Here is a 24504-nt window from a genome sequence, read left to right as displayed (position 1 = left end):
TGAAAGAAAAGTCAGAGGTCGGGCACATTTTTCAAACCTTCCATCTTATGGTTCAAAATCAATTCAATTCCAAAATTCAAGTCCTCAAGTCAGATAATGCAAAGGAATACTTTACTAGTAGTCTCAGTACTTATCTTCAAAATCACGGCATTATCCACATAAGTTCTTGCGTTGACACCCCACAACAAAATGGGGTGGCTGAACGCAAGAATAGACATCTCTTGGAGGTTGCCCGGTGCCTTATGTTTTCCTCTAATGTTCCAAACTATTTCTGGGGGGAGCTATTCTCACAGCTACTTATTTGATTAACCGTATGCCATCCAGAGTGCTTACCTTTCAATCCCCACGTCAACTTTTCTTAAAACAATTTCCTCACACCCGTGCAGCCTCTTCTGATTTACCACTCAAAGTATTTGGTTGCACGGCATTCGTTCATGTGTATCCTCAAAATCGTAGCAAATTTGCTCCTCGAGCGAATAAGTGCATTTTCCTAGGGTATTCTCCAACCCAAAAAGGGTACAAATGCTATTCTCCAACCAACAAAAGATTTTACACCACCATGGACGTCTCTTTCTTTGAACATGTCTTCTTCTATCCCAAATCTCATGTTCAGGGGGAGAGCATGAATGAACATCAAGTTTGGGAGTCTCTTCTTGAGGGTGTACCTTCTTTTCACTCAGAGTCACCAAATCCTTTCAATTCGCGCCCACTGAGTTGTCCACACCCATACCGTCATCAGTCCAGCCATCTCCTGTGACCATCCAGTCTCCCATGCCTATTCAACCTATAGCCCCACAACTTGCTAATGAGAACTTACAAGTTTACATCAGGAGGAGGAAAAGACAGGAATTAGAGCACGGATCACAGTCAACATGTGGCCAATATATTGACTCCAATTCAAGTCTTCCTGAAGAGAACATAGGTGAGGATAGGGCTGGAGAGGTGTTAATTCCCAGCATTGATGATTCTACTCTGCCGATTGCATTGAGGAAGGGTGTTAGGAGATGTACAGATCACCCAATTGGGAATTATGTTACATATGAAGGGCTATCACCATCTTACAGAGCATTTGCTACTTCTCTTGATGATACTCAGGTTCCCAACACAATACAAGAGGCATTAAAAATTTCAGAATGGAAGAAGGCAGTACAAGATGAGATTGATGCACTTGAGAAGAATGGGACGTGGACTATCACAGATTTGCCGGTTGGGAAGAGGCCCGTGGGGTGCAAGTGGATTTTCACCATAAAATACAAAGCAGATGGATCAGTCGAGAGATTCAAGGCTCGTTTGGTAGCTAGAGGGTTTACGCAATCCTATGGGATAGACTATCAGGAGACTTTTGCTCCTGTTGCAAAACTGAACACTATCAGGATTCTTCTCTCATTGGCTGTCAATCAAGATTGGTGCTTGCAACAACTGGACATAAAAAATGCGTTTCTAAATGGTGACCTAGAAGAGGAAGTCTACATGGAAATACCACCTGGTTTCGAAGGAAGTATGGCAAAGAATCAGGTTTGCAAACTCCAAAAATCCTTGTACGGCCTTAAACAATCTCCCCGAGCCTGGTTTGATAGATTCACAAAAGCAGTCCTGAAGCTGGGCTACAAACAAGGTCAGGCTGATCATACTCTATTTGTCAAGAAGTCTCATGCCGGGAAAATGGCCATATTGATAGTCTATGTTGATGATATTATTCTATCTGGGAATGATATGGAGGAATTACAGAATTTGAAGAAGTATTTGTCAGAGGAGTTTGAAGTTAAAGACCTTGGAAATTTGAAATATTTCCTTGGTATGGAAGTGGCTAGATCAAGGAAGGGAATTGTAGTCTCTCAAAGAAAATACATACTCGATCTTCTTAAGGAGACCGGTATGCTTGGATGCAAACCAATTGATACTCCTATGGATAGTCAGAAGAAACTTGGTATCGAGAAAGAAAGTACACCGGTAGATAGGGGGAGATATCAGCGGCTCGTCGGGCGCTTGATTTATCTCTCACACACTCGGCCAGATATTGGCTTTGCAGTGAGTGCTGTAAGTCAATTCATGCACAGCCCCACTGAGGAACACATGGAAGCAGTCTACAGGATTCTTAGATATTTAAAAATGACACCAGGGAAAGGTCTATTCTTCAGAAAGACAGAGAACCGTGACACTGAAGTATACTCAGATGCGGATTGGGCAGGAAACATCATTGACAGGCGGTCCACTTCTGGATATTGTTCTTTTGTCTGGGGAAATCTTGTTACCTGGAGGAGTAAGAAGCAATCAGTTGTAGCCAGAAGTAGTGCAGAAGCTGAGTACAGAGCTCTTGCACAGGGAATCTGTGAAGGGATTTGGATAAAAAGGGTTCTTAGTGAACTGGGGCAAACGAGTTCATCTCCAATTCTGATGATGTGTGATAATCAGGCAGCTATAAGCATAGCAAAGAACCCCGTGCATCATGACAGGACCAAGCACGTTGAGATTGACAGACACTTCATCACAGAGAAGGTGACTAGTGAGACGGTTAGATTGAACTATGTTCCTACCAAGCACCAAACCGCAGACATCCTCACCAAAGCTTTACCTAGGCCTAACTTTGAAGACTTAACTTGCAAGCTGGGATTATATGATATATATTCTCCAGCTTGAGGGGGAGTGTTGAAATTTGACATTCAAAGTTAGGGTTTTTTAATTTAGGAAAGTATTTTAGGAATAAAGAAGGAGAGATCATTTAGGATGATTCAGTTTCCTAATTTTAGGAGAGAATCAAGTTAGATTGATTTTTTCTTATTCAGTCAGTTGTGTATATATATGTGTATGGTGCGTACCTAAAGAATCAATAAAGGAATTCAGAAATTCTTCATAAGTATATGATTTGTTCATAATTGGGTTATGAACTTAGGCGATCCATTTGAGGTTGTAGTGCATTATCTCCTAAATGGAGAGATAATTGATCTTGGTTATTAAGATGAGATTATCATGGTGAGTGCACTAGTGTGTATGATTACACATTGAACATAATCTATTGTAAGTCATGATGTAAGGGTATCAGGTAATCACAACTTCACTAAGTTGCTATATTATGTAGTCTTTCAAACTTAAATATTGAGCTTGTGCCAAAATTTGTAGTGTCTTTGACCTATGGGTGAGAAACCTTAAGGTGGTTATATATTTCTTATGGATTGAGTCATTATTGATGAAGGTTGGTGGCAACATGTATTTTTAATCGAGGCACCATGATATCTCATGGAGATTTGACATTGTGTTCCCTTAGGTGATCCTAAGAAAGTGTGCTTAGGAAAAACTATGGTTGTAGTAGTTCCTTACTTGGAACTTCACATATAGTCTTTGCAAGGTAGGGTATGTCAATTGATCACATAATAGAAGGGTCTAGGACTCAAGGATTGTAGAAGTAATCTTAAGAGGTTGATGACATTCACCTTATTATATTACATATACCAATTTATAGGGAACCTACATATAGTGGATATTAGGTCACAAACTCGAACACTTTTGTCTCTTTGTAATATATATAGGATATTGAAGTATAGTTGATTCTTTATAGTGGGATGTTGAGTCAGCTTCATAATTGGATTATGAGAGATCCAATACTTACCTCTAGGTTCCAATGGTTCTTGCTCGAGCTTATTTTCCATGGTGACACAATTTATGAAGGTTGGTTATTTTCTTAGTTCACTTGTATGTATAAGGGTGTTTTCGTAAATACATAAGGTTGCACATGAGCTTATGAACAATCTCTCTAGATTGGGCTCACTGATTAATAGAAGTCTAATTGAGTTAATTAATCAATTAGGACCCATGTGGGCTAGTTTAAGTGACCTCAGCCTAAGATAGACTAAAGTCACTTAAACCACTTTAGGGGTTAGGGCTTCATTCTTGATAAGCCATTCTTCTTGTTCACTTCGAGAAAGGGAGAGAATGTTGGGAATCCTGCATTACTTTGTTCCTAAGCCCTGGATCATGTAATGTGCATGCAATATAATCTTACACATCTCCAACTTTATTATAGCAAAAAACAATGGCAATAAAAACCATTAAAGATACTAGATTTAGAGATTAGAATAATAATAAAAACGGTTTGAATGTTCCTAAATTGAATCCAATCTAAAGAAAATGTCAAATATGCAATAGTCATTGTAGATCTCATCTATTCAACAGTATTTCACCCGATTCATGAAACTTGACATAGGAGAAAGGTGGACTTATCTTTTTCTTAAGGGTGGCAAGGGTTTCTCTCATTCTTTCTAGAAGACAATGATCAAAAGTCTAAAGTCTTAACCCTTAAAGGGGGTGTTTATAGGCTTCCTGTGAGATAAAGTGACTTAAACCCAAATTGGGCTTGGGTCTAATCTAGTCTACTTGGGTCCTAATTAATTAATTAGCCTTATTGGACTCTATTTAATTAATTAGTCTAATATAAAAAGTTTTGTCATAAAATTTGCTGCAACATTGCAGACCAAAACACCCTTATGCACACTTATGAACTATAAACCTAAAATCCCTAAAACAAAAGTGTCATCATGAATAAGGAACTCGAGCGGGGACTATTGGGATCCATAGAAAAATAATGGTTTCCTTATAATCTAATTTTGAAGTTGACTCAACATTCTACTAAAGAGAATCAACTACACTCCAGTATCATATGATATTACAATGAGACAAAGCTTAAGTCTATGACCCACTATCTATTGCATGCACTTCCTTTATGGACTAATGTTTGTAATGTGATAAGGTAGTGCTATCAACCTCTCAAGATTATCTCTCTAATCATTGAGTTATAAATCCTCATGTTATGTGATCAATTGTTATACTCTAGCTCACAAAGAGCATATTTCAAATTCCACTAAGGAATTACTATGACTATAGTTTTCCTGATCACCTAAAGGGATGCGTTGTCTTAATCTCATAAGATATCATGGTGCCTCTATTGAGAATGTCTGTTGCTACCAGTTTTTATCGACAATGATTTAATCTATAAGGAATACATGACCACCTTAGGGAACCCATAGGTCAAAGACTTGTGTTGATTTTGACATAAACTTAATATCCTCTTAAGGTTGAGAGTCCATGTAGTATAGTAATTTGATGAATCATAACTACCTAATAGCTTATATCATGATTCACTATGGGTGCTATCCAATGTGCAACTATGCGCACTAATGCACTCACCATGGGAAAACCATTTTAATGATCAAGAAAAGTCATCCCTCCAATTAGGAGGTAGTGTTCAACCATCTCTATTGGATTGCTTAAATTCATGAACTGATTATAAATGATATGATCGTGAATGTTTAGATAAATAATTAATGCAAATAGGATAATAAAGGGAACCAAAATCATAAATAATTTTATTAATGAATCTGAAATTTGTTACATCATGTTATACTTTTTAGGGTTCTCTCTTTATACTAACTTTGTTGTGCCTGATCTTATTATTGAAAGAAAAATATGTAGAAAAAAACAATGCAAAAATTGGGTATGGAAGTTATACTTGCTGGGGTTTGAATTAAAGAGTTTATGGTAAGTTGAGATCTTGAGCCTTTGTGGTATATTCATTCACCCATCTCTTTCCTCTTACTGTTACGTGAGGGTGAGACCAACCAATGGCATTCAATATCACTCATTGATGTCTTCAATTGTTCTTTACATGGTGATATTGTCCTAAGGGTTTCATAGTGATAGTTGGGAGTTCGATCACTGTTGCTACACAAATTGTAAGCCTTGCTACTTGAACACTCATTTCATTAAATTCCCTAATAGGTTGTTTTGGTATTGTGGCTGTTATAGCAACTAGTTTGTGTGGTACATTTGTATCTCGGGGCCTAGGTGATGCCAATACGGCGCCCGAGATTTTTGGCTCTGGTGCCTAGGCTGAGCCAATGTGGTGCCCAGAGTGGCCTCCCTAGGATTTGAACTCAAGACCAAGGTGTTTGTGGTTGTCCTCTTGGTACCATCTGGGCTACTATTTGTATCTCGGGGCCTAGGCGATGCCAATGCGGCGCCCGAGATTTTTGGCTCTGGTGCCTAGGCTTGAGCCAATGCGGCGCCCAGAGTGACCTCCCCAGGATTCGAACTCAAGACTAAGGTCTTTGTGGTTGCCCTCCTGGTACCATCTAAAGCATTGGCATCGCCTAGGCCCCGAGATACAAATGTACAACAGTTTGGTCACCTTGTCTTTCACAATTTGGCTTGATTTCTTATTTTCAGCTCTCTTCCTCTTAGGTCTAGTGTTTTGGTTTCCATCATTCCTTAGAGTTTCATGTTATGCTTTTGTGTGTGATCGTGATTGAGCACAAGCATAGTGTGGTGAAAATTTCTTCCCTTTTTATAAAAATTTACAAGACCCTTTAATTAGTTTCCTACCCACCTCAATTGATGCATTGATAACAAGGGAAATGAAAGGTTCTTGAGTAATTAAGGAGTGTAAGTTGGCATCCTATGGAAGGTGGTTGCGTACTTGTGGAGTGTACTTCAAGTTGCTCATATGAACTACACAATATAAATTGTGCTCCTAGTGAAATTTAAATGGTCATTCATAGGTGTGAATGTAGTCATGCTCCTTGAGTGTGTCATTTTAATTGGTCTCCCAAGGTGCATACTTTAAGTTATGCCTTCAAAGTGCGCAATTCATGATGCGCTTTATAGGTATGCAATCCAATTCGACCCACAAGTTAGGTCAACACACTTGAGAGGCGTGCAATTCCTTTATTTTTAACACTTGTGCATTGCTTCTTGGTGCCGACATTTTACGTCTATTTTGAAGGATGATGAAACCAAAAAAGCATTGAGAAATTTATACCTGAGTCCTATGGGGGATAGGTGGTTGTTCATAGGTTTGAGTGAAACTAGAAGTGATGACTGATGAGTCATCACTTCACAAAGATGGGGCTTAGTGCTTATAGCAATAGAAGCAAAAATATAAAGGGAAATGAAAAGTAAAAACTATTTACAAATTTTTTACTAGCGTTTAGCTACCCAATGGATTTTTATGTTTTTTCCTTACTTTCCATAGGTAGATTGGAGACATCCATTTTGACAAATTTTTAACCATGGTTTCCTAAGATTTTTAGGATGCCTTCCCCTATGGTTGAGAGCCATGTTTAAGTAAGAATTTTTTTTTTTTCAAAGATAAAGCTTATCACCTTATTTACAACCTTCTAGGATTCTTTTCCTCAACTGATTTTTTTTTTTTTCTAAAAGAAACTGTTTTGTCTTAGGAGGTTGGTTATTTTTTGAATTTTTTTATTTTTTAAAATTACTTCTAAAATTTTTAATTATATTAAAATAAATAATTAAATTATTATATTTTTTATAACTTATTTATTAAAAATATTTTATTATCTATATATATATATATATATATTAAAAATGGTAAAATAAAAATTAAATTAAATTAATTTTATATATAATCGGGACGGGACGGGACGGGACGAGACAAGGCAATACCTGAACCTACCTTGGGTTTTAAAAAAATTTTCAAACCCATCCCAAACCCATTTTGTTAAAATTGAAACTCGTCTCATTAGGGGTGGGACGGGGCGGGTACCCGAAAAAATCCGCTCCATTGCCATCCCCACTTATAACCAAAAATGTCATTCGTAAGAAATGGAAATCCCCTTTGACAATTAGCCAAGCTCATCAGTGATGAACTATAGATCATTCACAAAAATATAATAAAGGCCCACTTATAGAGGAGATTATAATACGTACGGGTATGCATGAGAACAAGAACCAACAAGCTTGTCTGATATGAAGGACATAGGTTGAAGTTAAATCATATGGTCATACATGCTAATCTCATTATGTCAATTTTCACAGCCTCCGCCTATGACCTTTCTGGCCTTCCTCTAGTGCTTATATTGTGTTCAACCTGAATCAGATGACCTCTCACTGTTCATGTTCTTCCCTTCATTCCTTACATAACATCTGTGCCTTTCACGTTAAATAGCTCAGTCTCTCAAAACTCCATGGGCAAATCTCATATAAAATTAAGCCTTGCATTCTCTGTAAGAGTACGTCTGATTCACTTTGGCACCGTTAGACAACCGAAAGCAAAATGTGTGGAACAGCAGCAAGTGTTTAGTTGCAACCCATATTGAAATGGCTGCAATTCTCATATTCCCATATTCCATATGCAGCATATTCCTTTTTCCTTGTACCATGGATGTGCTTTTTGGTGTAAGATAACTGACACCAGCAAAAAATAAGTCATGACCAGCAGTCCTGTGGCATCGCCGGCATGAAGCTCGTGACTGTAAGTCTGAAAAGGTAGATGAACTTGGTGAAGTTTTGACAAAGCAGTTATGTTCCCAAATACAGCTCAAATTTTGCCAACAAGAGCAGCTATGTACAAATTATAGACATCATTAATAACTGATTTTTCCTTGCTTATAAATATGCAGGAACTTCAAGTGACTTGAACCCTAATCCTCACCCAACTGCAATCCACCTCTTTAGCACCTGCTGGGAAGGAGAGCCGTAAGAGATAATTTAATCAAGACATTTTAGCCATTTCAACATAAGTTATCCCAAAAGCAATAGATCATGGTAAAACATTAAACCCCCCAGTCTCTAATAATGACCCCCTGTGCTGGTTAATCAGCAACCCAAGCCATCAACCAGTCTCATTCATCAAAATTTAAAGTTTCAACATTCAAGCTTTCCGATAATGTTTTCTCTTGTTTGATAGGCATAATGTCTTCAAACATATTCGATCAGAACCAAATAATATTATTATTAATATGTTTGAGAAAAGAGAATGGAAGCTCATGTGCAAATGGTTTAATTCATCCAACAAATGAAGAAATGATCTAAGAGGGATTAAAATAAAACAACCAGCATAAATTGATGAAGAGAAATAAATCAAAAAATTAATTTATTCATTCATAGAGTTCTTAGAATCTTATGGCATTAGCCAATTTTCAGAGCAGCAAATTCACAAAAACAACAGAAACAAAATAAGTTGTCAAGGTTTTCGGAATATATTTTTCTGCAAGAAAACAAGAAACTGTCAAATGGAAAATAAACAAGTACACTCAATATGTTCTGGGACAAAAGGCAGCGAAAAAAAAAAAGGAAAGGAAAGAAAAGAAAAGAAAAGAAAAAGGGTACATGTATTAACATAACCAATATTGGATCCTAACAAACAAATGTATTACCATAATCAATACACACTATGTTATGTATTGGAATTTCCATTTTCAATTAAAATGGACTGAAAAATCAAGCTGCAGCCAGCCAACTTATCACCAAGAACTGCATGTGCATGCAACAAGTGATTCTAATCTACCTAACAACATTACATTGCCTTCATTGTATCAGCCTCATGATGGATTTGCCCTTTCAGCGGTTTGGAGTTTTCAATGCTATAAATTCAGCAGTAGAGATTTCCAGCAACAAACTTTCAGTATTTAGTGCAGATGCACTAGTCTGATTGTTGAAGACCTAGAACTCCTATTCATAGGTTAATCATCACAACTAATAAAGATTGCACCATTTTTACTAGTTTTTTTTTATTTTTCCTTTTTCTTTTGAATAATTAAAGTATTTCTAGAAGGGCTGTGACCATAGGGCATGAATGAATTCATTTGTCTTTAAAGGTTACATATACATTTTAGAATATAAATCAACACACCTGAATGATAATTGTGCATCATCTCCTGTAGGGCTTGAAGTGATAATGTTGGAATTCAGAACCGAATGTTATTGACTCTTCCTCAAGCTTCTTCTTCAATCTCCTCCAGGTTTTCAACATATCAGATTGTATTAAGCCCCGGTAAAGTGTCTCAAAAGTGATTTTCTGAGGAAGATATCCCTTCTCTATCATCTCCACAAAAAAATGGCAAGCCTCTTTCCACTTCTGTTTCTCACATAATCCATGGATCAACAGCGTATATGAATCCAAATCTGGTCCTGCTCCACTCGTTTTCATATCATCCCATATCTCTTGCACAATCTCCATGCGGTTCAACTTCACAAACATTCCCACTAATATGTTATAAGTGTGCATATCAGGCAAGCATGAATATTCTTCCTTCATCTTCCTATACAACCTCAAAGCATTATCTGAATCTTTCCTCCCCCTATACTCTTTGAAGAAACAATTATATGTTGCTGCTGATGGACTAACCCCATCCTTCACCATGTCAGAAACCAACTCCTCAGCATCTTCAAGTCTCCCACATGAACAAAGGCACTTAACCACTGATGTATAAGTTGCCACGGTTGGCCATATCCCTTTATCTTTCATCATCCGCAACTTATCAAGTGTCAACTCAGGTTTATGAGCCCTACTATACACATGAATAACAATGGAATAGCTTGTTACGTCAGGCTCAATCCCCCTTTGGCGCATTTCATCGAGCACCTTCTCTGCATCCCGAATTGTCCTCTCAAACCTGTCATCAGGGTGCAAACTCGCCCTCCTGCAAATCCCATTCAAAAGCACATTATATGTAACAACATTCGCCTCAATCCCACGTTCTACCATCTCACCAAGCAGCCTCTCCGCTATGCTAACTCGGTTAATCTTACACCACCCATATATCAAAATAGTATACATTTTGGCATTAGCCTCGAATTTGAACTTCCTTTGATTAAAAATCTGTGAAGCAAGCTTCACATACCCATACTTAGAGAGGGTATCGAGCAGATAACAAAAATCATCAGAATCCGCATCCTTCTCGACAAAACAACTCATGTCATCAAACGCCCGGACAGCTTGGCGCGTGAGCCCAGCCGAAACCGACCTCCGAATCAAAATACGGAAGGTAGTAGAGGTGGGCTCCAGGGAATTTTGATCCATTTCGATGATGAACTGCCAGGCAACGTCGAATTGCCGAACTTTTGCGAGAATGTCGATAATGAGGTTGTAGGAAACAACGTCGTGGCTATGATGGGCTTGGTCCTTGGCCCACAGGAAGAAGGAGAGGGCAATTTTGGAGACGTTTCTGAGGCGGAGAAGGGTCTGGTGAACGAGGTGGGTGGAGAGGGCGATGCCGTTGAGCTGGAGAGAGGACTCCATAGCGTGGAAAGGGTTGTGATGTTGAAGGAGGATTTTGGAGATCAAATCAGCGTCATATGAAGGCTGGAGGGAAGGAAGACCTGTGGAAAGGGTGTCGTCTGGGGGTTGGGGGATGGATGAGAAGTGGCAGGGTGTAATAGAAAAAAATTGGAGTTTGAGTGCAATAGAGGTGGAGATGCAGCGACTATGCCCCACTCTCAACGCCATATTGTCTCTGTGTGTCTCTCACGACGTGTTTCTGTGGTTTAAGGGGCAGGACCGCTGGAATATCCGAGTGAATCCGAATTGGAGTCTAATCTTCGTCCCTGAAAATGATTGGAGGCTCCGCCAGTTCATGGATTTGCTCCTTCCTCTCATTCTGCGTCATAACATGTTATAAGCAATGTTTTATACTCAGACAGATTGACGGATCATTGGATTGGCATATTTGCTGAAGCTGTAGTCACCAGTGAACGGGTAATTAAAAAACAATGTTTTTATTTTTTTTTTTATTTTTTTTTTCCTAGAAATTTTGGTGTGTCAAAAGTTTTAAAAAACTTGATTATGGTTTCTACATTTGTTTTATTCATAGTAATCGTAAAAAAAATTATAAGGTATTTGGTAAAACTTAATACTTATTATTTAATGACTCAAGTTGATTTTAAATTAAATTATATTTAAGTTTTCGATTTAAAACTTATTACTTAATTTTTATTTTAAGTATTAAGGTTGTTTGATAAAATTAACTTAAAACTTATAGTAGATAATCAAATTAATATATTTTGTCCTCATAAATTATAATTATGGCAAAGGAGGTCAAGAAACAGTGAAAGTCATGAAGTAAAAAATGAGATTGTGAAGATAACTAGGGCAAATGAGAGTAAAAAAGTAAACTGAAGATGTAAATTTAATAATAAATCAATTATTTTTATTTATTTCATAAAGTTGTTTTTTTTTTTTTTTTACTTTAAGTCATACTATTAAGTTATTTTACTAAATATACACAATTTAATTAATAAATTAAGTTATTAAGACATTATAAATTATTAAATTGGTTTACCAAACACCCACTTAGTGAAAGCAAAACAAAAGTTACTCAAAATAAAAAAGAAAAAAGAAAATACCTTTTAACTTTTAAAAAGTTAATAAAAGAGATATTTGATTAAAAGATTTCAATTACTTTTGAAATTGAAAGAAGAAAAATTATATTTTCATCCTACAAATTATATCCATCCTATTTATACATCAACTTAAAAATAATAATATTATTAATACGTCCACCTACAATTTAAAAATACTTAAAAACACCTTTCCCATTCTTCTCTCCCATGCCCATGATCTACTTCTTTTTTCTTTTAACTTATTTTTTCTCAACCACAAACTTTTAGAGAAAATCATTTTCGTTGAAGCTCATTGGATAATCGAAGAGTATTCAAAGCACATTCATAACCCATTCAAAGCACACTAATATATCAAGTAAATAAACAAAAATCATATGACCAAACTAAACAAAAGAAGGCCAAAAGAAAGCACACAATGAATCAAATAAGCTTAACACCTTTAAGGCTTATAACTCTTGAAGATCAATCGATTAGGCATATGCTTAGGGATTTCCTAAGGAACTCAAACCAAAGAGAATCTAAGGGCTTGGTAAGAATATCTGCCAATTGATGTTCAGTAGGGACAAAATCTAGAGAGACAACCTTTTTTTCAACAAGATCCCTAATGAAATGACGACGAATTTCAATGTATTTTGTACGATAATGAAAAACATGATTCTTTGAGATATTTATAGCACTACAATTGTCACAATGTATGTTCATGGTCTCCTACTCAATTTCATAGTCTTTCAACATTTGCTTCATCCACAAGAGTTGTGTACAACTTCTAGTAGAAATATATTTAGCTTTGGCAGTAGATAAAAATATAGAATTTTGTTTCTTACTAAGCCAAACCACAAGTCAATCACCAAAAAAAAAAAAAAACAAGCACCTAATGTACTTTTTCTATCCTCGACATTTCTGACCCAGTCAACATTGGAATAACTAGCAATCATAAGAGAAGAATCATAAGAATACCATAAACCATAATCTAAACTCCCAAAAATATATTGTATAATTCTTTCAACAGAAATTAAGTGTGACTCTTTGGGGTTTGGTTGGTACCTAGCACAAATTCCAATACTAAAAGATATGTTAGAACGACTTGTTGTGAGGTATAATAAGCTTCTTATCATACTTCTATAAATTTTTTTTCTTAACATCCTTTCTAGATGTATGCTTACTAAGCTTAGTGGTAGTACTCATAGGTGTCTTAGAGTGTTTGGTGGACTCTATAACAAATTTCTTAACTAACTTCGTAACATATTTAGATTTTGAAATGAAGGTTCCATCTTTTAGTTGCCTAATCTGCAAATTTTAGGAAGAAGGTTAATTCACTTACCATACTCATTTCAAATTTAGTTTTCATATCCTCGGCAAAGTTAAGGGCAAGGTCACTCGAGGTGACTCCAGAAACAATGTCATTGACGTAAATTGGAGCCACTAATAACTCATCCTTGGACCTATGTATAAACAAGGTTCTATAAACTCCCATTTTCTCAAAAAAAAAATTTCCAAAAGATAGGTTGTGAGCCTCTTATACTGAGCTTTAGGAGCTTGCTTTAATCCATAAAGGGCTTTCTTTAACCTTTAGATATGATTAGAGAATTCCAGATCCTAGAAACCATTAGGTTGCTCAACATAAACCTCTTCACTCATAACCCCATTCAAAAAAGCACTCTTGACGTCCATTTAGTAAAGCTTTATCCTCAAGCTTCATCTCTACTCGATGACGAGACTCATTTTTTTAGTGAAAAACTAATTTTTAGAAAAAAGACTTGGAATCATCACTTATTTTTGTTTTATTTTAAAAGGAAAAATAAAATAAGAAAGAAAACACTAAGTGTGTCTCCTTAAAAAGGAAAAACAAGTCTGAGAAAACTCAAGTATGAGAAAACTCAAGTCTAAGTTTGGGGGTTAGGTTATCTAATGGGAAGGTATAGTGATAAACCGTAGCACTTCTCTAAGCCTTGTGGTAATTGATTGATTGATTGATTAATTAATGGATATCAAGGATGATGAAGTATATTAGAATGATAGTGAAAGCTTAACCAAGGAATATTCAAACAAATCATAAACATTCAATAATCAACAGTCAAAGAGAGTGAAGAACGTACCTTATTAGCATATTAAGTGTTCCATAAAACAAAAGAGTTAGTTCACAAGTAATAATTTCATAATATACACAACATGTGTTTCACCCAGAATCAAGAGGTAAGAATACAACAATGTATAATTCAAACAAAGTAAGACAAATTGATCATGACAATTAAACACACTAATAAATAGTGATAAGGAGATAAGATAAGAAAGTGTACATTGATAATGTATAATATAGCTTTCATTGAAATGAAGCTAATTCACAAAGAATAATAATGAGCTTAAAGAATAATTAAAAACTAAACCCATATATATATATATATATATATACAAAGCATGTCTCAAATCAAGGAAGGCTTACAAGCATGTTCAAAAATGACAAAATTATCGAAAGCAAAGGAGTTTCATTTACAAGGTAGAATATTGGCTCATAAATTAAACTCCAAATAAATATCAAGAAGTGTTATCTCATCAAAATAAGAATTAGGTAACATCTTTAACATGTCTAGATTAATATTCAAGAGGCCAAATCAATTAATTATATTCCAATTAATATCAAATTATCCACAAGTGGGTTACTTCATAGAAAAATCAAGTGATTAGAAAAGAAGACTCTAGAAAATATATCTAAAAGTTGAATTTTATCACATAAATATTTAGGGAACATCTCTTATACGTGTAGTTTATCATCCAAGTGGAAAAATTTAATTAATTAAATGTCATTTAGTACCAGATTTCATAATGGTCATAATAGGTCCACAACATAGCATGTTTCCAAGGCATGCAAAAATTGATTTTTTTTTTAATTAACTTAGCGATTTCCTAAAATCCTACAAAAATTCATATAACTCATTTAATATGTCTATTTTATATGAAAAATAATCATAGGGGAAGATCACATACATATCATGCTTAAAATTAAATAAGCATCCCTTAGCTCCCAAAGAATACCTATGCAATGGGTACAAGAAAAAAAAAATCATATCTCTTGTTCCATAAATTATTTCTTAATATTTTAATTGTCAAAAATTAAATATGTCCAAAGAAATTAAAGAGGTTGTTTAGTAATATAATTTTGCAAAACAAAACTGAGTGTCAAAAATAGAATGAAAACTAAACCTTTTGAAAGATTGATTTATATCTTCTAATTGGAAAATTATTTTTGACTCGAATAAAATTTAAAATCAAATTCAAGAAGTCCACAATACCATGGAATAATTAGAAAAGTTTTAAAGAGTTTCTAAACGGTCATATTTTAATTTACAAGTTCAAAGGTACAATGAACTATCAAGAGTGCATGTCAATAGAGAACCATATTTTGGAAAATTTTGTATGTAGGGATTTAGTAAATCCCATTTTAATTCATACGAATTCATCTATAAAGATTCCATTGATTGGAACTATGAAATTGATCCATGTATATTCAAAACCATAATTCATTTTAAAAATTTTGAAAGTTGCGTACTGAACGAAATAGGTGGCATTGTCTTTTAGAAAATAAACTTTTTACTACCTAATTGATCTAAGATTAATTTGAAAGTAAATTTAAGGATTTAATCTCTAGAAAAACAAAAGGAAAATCATCTTATTAAAAAAATCACCAAATCACATAAAATCTTTGAAGGTAAACACAAACCAAATCAACTTAATTGTAAGTTTATTCATTTTGACATAGTTAATTTTATTTTAATTTTTTTTTCTTTAGCATTTTTTTTAAAGATAATAATGTTTGTATGCAAATAAGAATTGATAATTTTATGAAAATTGATTTGAAATCGTTAATTTTTTTCTTAACCTTTTACTATTTTATTGATATAATTATGAAAAATAATTTTAATTCGAGATGATTATAAAGCATATAGTTATAATGTTGAACTCACTTAGAAGTACAATATACTTTTTTCTAATAGCAATTGGTTTATAGATGATAAAAAGGAATGGTTGGAGAGTGAAAGGTTATGAGTTTAAATCACAAAAATTACAAGTTAAATACTACAATTATTAAAGGGTTAAAATGTCTTCCTTATAGGTCTAAGATAGGTGTCAGTGAGAGTTGTTGTAACTTGTAACTTTAAAAATGAACCCAAACTCTATAAAACATTCCTAACTTTTTCCATAAAACTAGATTCGTCACTAAAAAATATCTTTTTTTTTATGATGAAAAATTTTATCATAAAAATGGTGATGAAACTATATAGTGGTAAAAAAAAAATCTCATCACTTAAAGATGCCTCTTTCATGATGAAAACTCATGTCATAATATATATATATCTCCCTTAGTGATGAAATGATAGGATCTAGTCACAAAATTTTGTTATTTTCTATATAGATTTCCTTTTTTTTTTTTTTTTGTGCATCATAAAATGTGATTATTTTAACACAATTCCAATTTCATCCACCAACTCCTAATTTTTTGTGACAAAACAGAAGATTCGTATATCATAAATATTAGGGATTGGATTTTGTTTACGAACCTTGTGACTAAAATTTTTCACCATAATGCATTATTAGTGAGAAGTTATTGTTTATTTATGATGAACATTTTCCTAAAAAAAAGTTTTTATTTTTTGTGGTATTTATTCTTATGATCATGTAAGGGGAAGTGTTGTAAAAATGAAAATCTAATGTAATACGGTAATTTGTGGATGATCATCCATATTGATATAATTTCTTTATAACTTTTTGTAAAAAGGGAGATGTTGAATGAAATTCTATTATACTTTTTTTCTAAGTATTCTTATTTATTCTCATTTGGTTTCTTCTTTTGATTATTCTATTTTACATCATTTTTTTTATATTTGTTATTGAATTACAAAGTACATTTTAAATTTTTATTTTTAAAATAATTAAATTAAAAATCATAAAAAGGTATAATATTTAAAAAAAATTAAAATATAATTGGAAAATAGTTTTCATTTTCTATTTTTGAAAATAGCAATAAACAAGTATCCAAACTGTACCTTAGTTTTTAAAGATATACCTCCCTATTGGAGGACTGTCATTTCCTTTTTAATTAACTGCAATAATTTCTTTTTAATTAGCATGGTGTGGACTTTCAACTTCTGTTTGTCCATACAATGCCATTCCATTTTTGTTACTATCACATTAATTGCTTTAAATGTATTACTTTTTCCATTTTTTTTCTAATCCCTGAAATTCAATTCCCACTAATTTTCATCAATTGCCCTGTACAGACCAACTCTTGTATTCACTGTATATGTGAAGGGGCCAGCAATTGAAAGGGTAAACTTCACTCTCCCCCGTGGGTTTCATGGATGTTAGAAGCAGCATGAAAGTTGTACTGCTGCCATGGTTGGCTCATGGTCACATTTCTCCATTCCTAGAGCTGGCTAAGAAGCTTTCAAGGAGGAACTTCTACATATATTTTTGTTCTACTCCTGTTAATCTCAGTTCCATCAAAGGTAAACTCACTGAGGAAGACTCTCTTTCAATAGAACTAGTAGAAATCCATCTTCCATCTCTGCCTGACCTTCCTCCACACTACCACACAACCAATGGGCTCCCTCCCCATCTCATGCCCACCCTCAAAAAGGCCTTTGATATGGCAAGCCCTGGCTTTGCCAACATCCTAACAACTCTGAACCCGGATTTGATTATATATGATATCCTCCAGCCATGGGCACCAGTTGCAGCTTCTTCCCAAAATATTCCTGCTGTTCTGTTCTTAAGCACCGGAGCCACCCTTTTGTCTGTTCTCCTTCAGGAGCAACCGATTACAGGGATCCCTCTTCAGGATTCCGAGAGGATTAAAATGCTCAACCATTTGGCTGACTCTTCTGCAAATGAGATCACCGATGAGGCACGGGCTGCCCAATGCTTGAAACTGTCCTCCAACATCATCTTGATGAGGACTTTCAGGGATCTTGAGGGGAAGCATATAGATCAGGCCTCTTGTCTAACTCAGAAGAAGGTGGTGCCTGTTGGCCCACTTGTTCAACACACCACCGACGAATTTGAGAAAGAGGAAATCATTGAGTGGCTTGACAAGAAGGAAGATTCCTCAACAGTACTGGTCTCCTTTGGCAGTGAATATTTTCTGTCTAAAGAGGAGATGGAAGAGATGGCTCATGCGCTGGAGCTGAGTACGGTTAGCTTCATCTGGGTGCTGAGGTTTCCTCAGAGAGACAAAATTACTAGTGTGGAAGAGGCACTGCCAGAGGGGTTTCTTAGCAGAGTGGGCGAGAGAGGAAAGGTTGTGAAAGATTGGGCTCCACAGAGAGAAATACTAAATCATTCTAGCACTGGTGGGTTTGTGAGCCATTGTGGATGGAGTTCTGTAATGGAGAGCCTGAAGTTTGGAGTTCCAATTGTGGCCATTCCAATGCATCTTGATCAGCCATTAAATGCTAAAGTGGTGGAGAGTGTTGGCGTGGGTGTGGAGGTCAAGAGAGATGAGAATGGGAGGCTTGACAGAGAAGAGATAGCAAAGGTGATCAACCAGGTGGTTGTTGAAAAATCTGGGGAAAATGTAAGCAGAAAGGTAAGAGAAATGAGTGAAAGCATGAGAAAGAAAGCAGAAGAAGAGATAGCTGAGGTGGTGGAGGAGCTGGTGCAACTGTGTAAAGGAGATGGGGCGGCCAGTTCAAAGTCTCCAACTCCCTAACTTTGGTTAGAGTTCTCCTCATTTGATCGAACTATCTGCCTTCTTCAGAAACCATAATAAAACTGATGGGCTTCCCTGGTGGCCTTCAATTGCTCTTGTTTTATTTTGATTTTTCTTTGGGCAATGATATTGCAGTTTGAAAAATCCCATGGATTTTCCCTTGGCAGTTATCCTTATTGTCCCATTCAATATTCAGTGGGCCTATTGGTCCCAATGGTTGGGTTTAAATCGGTTTTTAACTGATACAGAAGCAATCGAGTACGTGGATTTTAAATAAATTCGAATTAATTAAAACTAATTTATTTGTGGAATTGGTTGATTTTAATTAAATTAAAATTAATTAAAACTTAATGACATAAATTAAGTCATTTAACACTAGTTTTGTTTGATTCATTTGATTTATGTTAAATTTTTAATATTATCGAGTTTTGCTCAAGAATAAAAATAAGAAAAAAAAAATTAAAACTGAAGTGCAAGAGTGAGCCAAGTGAATTATAAATTATTTGGGAACCGTCTACTAACTAGCTATGTATATATAACATCTTTTGAGACACTTTAGGCTGTTTGGGAATTCTTTTATAGAATAGTTTTTTATTTTTCAGAACAAAAAAACAAAGAAAACACATTTAATAATTAAAAACCGTTTTCTATTTTTTGTTCCTAAGAACAAAAATTAGAATGTTTTCAAAGAACATCTTTTAATTATTTTATGTTGTTTTCATTTATTTTTTGAGGATTATTTTAAAAAATAATTATATAAATATATAAAATAATTAAAAATAAAACACTAAATATAAAGATTATTTTTAAAACATATATAAAATATTAAAAAATAGGTTAAAAACATTTTGAATTTCAGAACAAACTTTTATTCTATAAAAATTAGATAATAATTTTTAAAAACTGTTCTCAAAAACCATTTTTCATAATTGTTTTAAAAAATAGTTACCAAAAATGGCCTTCATTTTCTTTTGTTTTTGAAATTATACAAACACTTCCTTTTAGAGTTATCCACCCACTTAAAAATTCTTAATACAAAGTTAACATGTAAAAAATGTCCTTAACTTTTTAAAATATAAAAGGATGGCATATTTGGTTGTTTTTACTACTTCAACTTTTTTTTTTTTCTTTATAGTTCCGCAATTTTTTCCTTTCTTCTTTCACTTTTATCTTTTTCATCCTTTTTAGTTTCCTTCTTTTTTTAATCCTTTTTTGCATTTACAATGATGGAAACACTACCTAAACTAATTCACTTTTTCCCCCTATTCTTTACGATTGATTAATTTTTTTCACGTTTTATCTTCTTCCTCAAAATTCCCATTCACATTCACAATGTCTTCAGGTTTTTGGCTTGAAAGCAACTTAGTCCTAAAACCCTAACTTTTCAAGAATTTGAGCTCTCTCTCTCTCTCTCTCTCTCTCAATCAATATGATAAAGCAACTGAATTCATCTTAAAAGTTATATCCTAACTTTTAAGAGTTAGGATATAACTCTTAAAAGTATAACATGATGTCATAAAATAATATTTCATTAATATGATTATTTATTATGATTTCTAGTATCTCATTTTTTTTTTATCTTTGATTACATTAATTAGTTGTCTATGTATTTATGTTTATATTGCTGTATTGTATATGACTTGGATTTATTAAAAGTTACAATAAAAGTCTAAGTCATAAGTTCCTTGTAAGATAATAAGTTATTCATAGTCAATTCGTGAAATTGGACAATCCATTAATGACTATAGTACACTACCTTGTAATTGAGGAGATGACTTGTCTTGGTTATTGGGATATATTCATTATGGTGAGTGCACTAGTATGTATATATTGGACATTACTTATAGTGAATTATGATATTAACTATTGGATAGTCATGCTTTGCAAAATTATTAAATGATATGGGCTCTCAGCCTTGAAAAAAATATTAAACTAGTACTAAAATATTCAATAACTTTGACTCATGGGTGAAACTCTAAAGTGATCATATATTTTGTTGTGGATTGGGTCATCGTTAATTAATATAGGTTGCAATAAATGTTCTCAAGATAGATAATATGATACTTTTATTTATTGGAGTAAGAAAAGTTTGTTATAATTTATAAATATTGTTTTAAATTTTTAAATCACCCATTCATTTCTCCTCTAGGTGTTCCTTATTGAACTTTCAATTATTATTCAAAATGGTATTTAAGCAACACCCATTTTTTCAGATAAAAGTCTTAAACTCTTTAAAATGAGCTTACAACCCAATATATTGTAATCAAACATTCAAAACACAAAATGAAACATTTCATACGTTCATGATCTCTTAGGTCATGGGATAAATAAAAGCCCTACAAAATAAGGTTAAGCACATCATAGAATGGATCTAACATGTTTTCCCTGACCTAGGGCTTCAATACCAATTGTTGGAATCTTAGAAAAATCCGGTCCAAGCCTTGGATAGCTAAAGGATATATGCAATAATATATACTAGGTGTAGCAAAATTAATTAATGAGTCCAATTCAAAAAGACAATTAATAATCTCTTATACAACCCTATATTTTTACCGAAATATCTTATGCACATATATGAATAAATACCCAAATATCTTCTAAAATAATATGTCATCAAAGAGTGTGAGTTTAAGTAGAGACCATTATAATCCATAAAAAAAAAAAAATTCCCGTATAATCTAATTTTGAAGTTGACTTAACATTATATTAAAGAAAGACAATCATACTCTGATATTCTATGAAATCAGAACAAAAAATAAATAAATAAAATATAATTTAATTAATATCTCGGCTTCGTGAATTGCTTACAACCTCATGTAAAATCCCCATGAGTTGTTGATACTATTTCAGTGGTTAAACATTTTACGGGCCACCATTTCCTGTCAAAACAAAACTTATTCCATTTCCCTCTGAAACAAACTTCCATTGATCTCAGTTGTCAGGCAGGTTACCATTTCCTTCCAAAACAAACCTTAGAGCATTTCCCTTTTAAACAAACTTCCATTTATCTTAGCTCTGAGGCAGATTCTACATCCACCACAAAATTCAGAAAAGCTTTACGTCCACAGAGCATATATCCCATTTGTGGCGCATGTATTATCTCTACCACACAATTCAGAAAACTCAGAAAACCCTTGCACGTATCTGCAAGATAGCCACAATAATGGAATCCTCACAGCTCATTGGAGCACAAAGCTATCTTTTGTATATTTATTTTGGCACATTGAGGATAAAAGTCAAATCACAAACCGTATCCAACTTAGCTAGCTTTCAAAGAAACACAAGTGTATCTCCATACCATTGAACACATCCTCGACTTTTTGCAATCTATATTTTTTGGTCAACGCCATCCCACCTCCTCCAAAAATGTTAGGAAAGAATAGAAAAATATTAATCTAATACTTAAGTTTTTATTTATAAAAAATTGTAAATAACACATGGGTGGAGTTAAGGATTATTTGATACAACAAAAATTAAGTACTTGTTTGATAATTGTTTTTCTGAATAATTTTTTATTTTTTAGGATAAAAAAATTAAATACATTTAATAATAAAAAATTATTTTTTATTTCTTGTTTTTAAGAATACAAAATATGATATTTATAGAGAATATCTTTTATTTGTTTTTAGTTATTTTTAAAAAAATAATTATACATACATGTAAAATTATTAAAAATAAAACGTTAAATATAAAAATTACTTTTAAAATCGTATTTAAAAATATTAAAAATAGATTAAAAATATTTCAAGTTTCTAAACAAACTTTTATTTTACAATATCAGATAATATTTTTCAAAAACTATTCTTAAAAACTGTTTTAGAAACAATTGCTAAACAAGCCCTAAGTGCCTTTAAAAGAGTAGATAATATTTTTTCTTCATTAAAATTTTAATCTTCATTAAATTTACATTTGCTCTTTTTCTTTTTTCTTTTTTTAGTCATTAAAAATCCATTTGTCTATTCCATTCCATCCCACTCTCTTAAAAACTTTTTATTCTATTCGATCATCATCACTTGTTATTGAATGATAGGATAAAATTGATGGTAAAATTGGTGGAATAACATCCCAACTTTAAATAAACCATGTAACTTATCTCCACCTATTAGGGTAAAAAATCCATCAACTATCAACAAATGACAAAAAAAAAAAAAAAAAAGCAATTTAAAAAATACCATCAAAATTAAGAACAAAATAAAAACTATCATTTAAAACAATGTTCTTCTAATTTTCTGTTTTTTTTATCATGTTTCGTAAAATATTATTATAATCTTAATTCTGGTTATTCTAGTATCTATAAATCATTTTTAAGTATTAATTCATTTTATATTTATTATTTTACATTATTCATTTTTTATATTATTTTTGTTTTACTTTTTTTTTGGTCAAATAAATTTTACTTAAATGTTTTATGGTTAGTTTTATTCCATAGGGTCTTATTGATTTTAATATTTTCTTTTATAAAACGAAAACCAATATTTTTAAATACTTTAATTATTTTTATTTTTTAGTGGACTTTATATTTTATATAATTATTTTATTTTCAGATTTTACTATGGAGAGAATAATGGATGAGCCAAAATCAATATTTTTTCAATTTTAGTTTATTTTAATATTTTAGCTTTATTTTTATTTTTCAAATTTTCTTTTTGTTCTATTTTATTGTTTCTCAATTATGAATTTTCGGGAGAAATTAATATCTTTTGTATTTTAATTTATTTTTATGTTTAATTTTATATAATTATTATTATATTTATATTTACTATATTTACGAAATGTTATTAAATTTTAATATCAATGGATAAAAATATGACATATTCAATAGTAAGTATTAATTTTCGTAGCAATATATAGGTGCTAAGTTATTATTTAATACTTGAAAATCAAAAGGTATTTTTTTTACTTGAAGTAAACCTTTTCCATTATAATTATAATATGATGTTAATTTTTGTTGGACTTGGGTTGACTTAACATTATCTAACTAAATAAGAGATCAAGGAACGGTTTGTGGGAGTTGGAACAGCCAAAAACTATCTATAAATTATATATACATTGAAAGAGAATTCAAGAAGAAAAGTTTTCTAAAAAATAAAATAAAAATGAAAGACTTTTGTGTTATGAAATAGAGTGATTGTCAATTTTAACGTGGTTTCATTCATTACTTAGGTGAAGAATTAAACGGTGAAACAATTATTTTTTGAATTTTGGGTATTTCAAAAAGGTAATTAAAAGTTTTTCAATAATTTTAAAATTTTGTTAAATCTGGAAATAAAATAATTTGTTAAGAGATAGTTGGGATTTTTTGGAAGCACCCTTACCTATAATATATTTTAAATTTAAAACAAATGTAAAAAGTTTGTGGATAAGTTTAGGGTATAGAGTGTCGAATAGTAATTTTTTCGATATATACCAAAAGGCACTGTCAATCTAGTAATTGATGTTATGTATACATTTTTAAGTTTCATTATTTTTATTTTTATTTCATTTACTTGTATCTTCGCTCAACAATCTAAATCTTAATTTCCTTATTCAATTGTTCAAATTCAGAGTTGGATGGTTATAACTATGTTGCTTTAACATAATTATCACTATGTTATTTTAGCATTTTCCTAAATTTTAAAGTGTCCTTGTATTACTTTGTAGAATCAAACTGGCCAGAGTCAAAAAAAGAA

At 32.8% G+C, this 24504-nt stretch overlaps 2 protein-coding genes across 3 annotated transcripts; one reads left to right on the top strand and one right to left on the bottom strand.

The window, feature by feature from the left end:
- Positions 1-7608: 7608 nt before the first annotated feature.
- LOC117912218 (pentatricopeptide repeat-containing protein At2g13420, mitochondrial-like) lies at positions 7609-11408 on the bottom strand. Of its 2 annotated transcripts, none has more exons than XM_034826726.1 (2): positions 9644-11408; positions 7609-8469 (listed from the first exon to the last, which is right to left on the bottom strand). In XM_034826726.1, exon 1 carries the CDS (start codon positions 11237-11239, stop codon positions 9662-9664), a length of 1578 nt encoding a protein of 525 aa, XP_034682617.1. In that variant the 5' UTR covers positions 11240-11408; the 3' UTR covers positions 7609-8469; positions 9644-9661. The 2 variants fall into 2 exon arrangements, with proteins under 2 accessions (XP_034682617.1, XP_034682618.1); XM_034826727.1 differs by having other exon boundaries at positions 7609-8269.
- A 6056-nt stretch (positions 11409-17464) lies between these two features.
- Positions 17465-18835, top strand: LOC117913357 (UDP-glucosyltransferase 29-like; the record flags this gene model as incomplete). Its single annotated transcript, XM_034828297.1, has 1 exon — positions 17465-18835. A coding segment is annotated over one exon (1371 nt), but the record flags the coding sequence as incomplete, so codon positions are not given.
- Positions 18836-24504: the final 5669 nt, after the last annotated feature.

This window comes from Vitis riparia, chromosome 4, assembly GCF_004353265.1.
Source record: "Vitis riparia cultivar Riparia Gloire de Montpellier isolate 1030 chromosome 4, EGFV_Vit.rip_1.0, whole genome shotgun sequence".
In the NCBI taxonomy this organism is placed as follows: Eukaryota; Viridiplantae; Streptophyta; class Magnoliopsida; order Vitales; family Vitaceae; genus Vitis; species Vitis riparia.
Note: the sequence above shows the minus strand (reverse complement) of the source record. Positions and strands in the feature narration are given on the sequence as shown.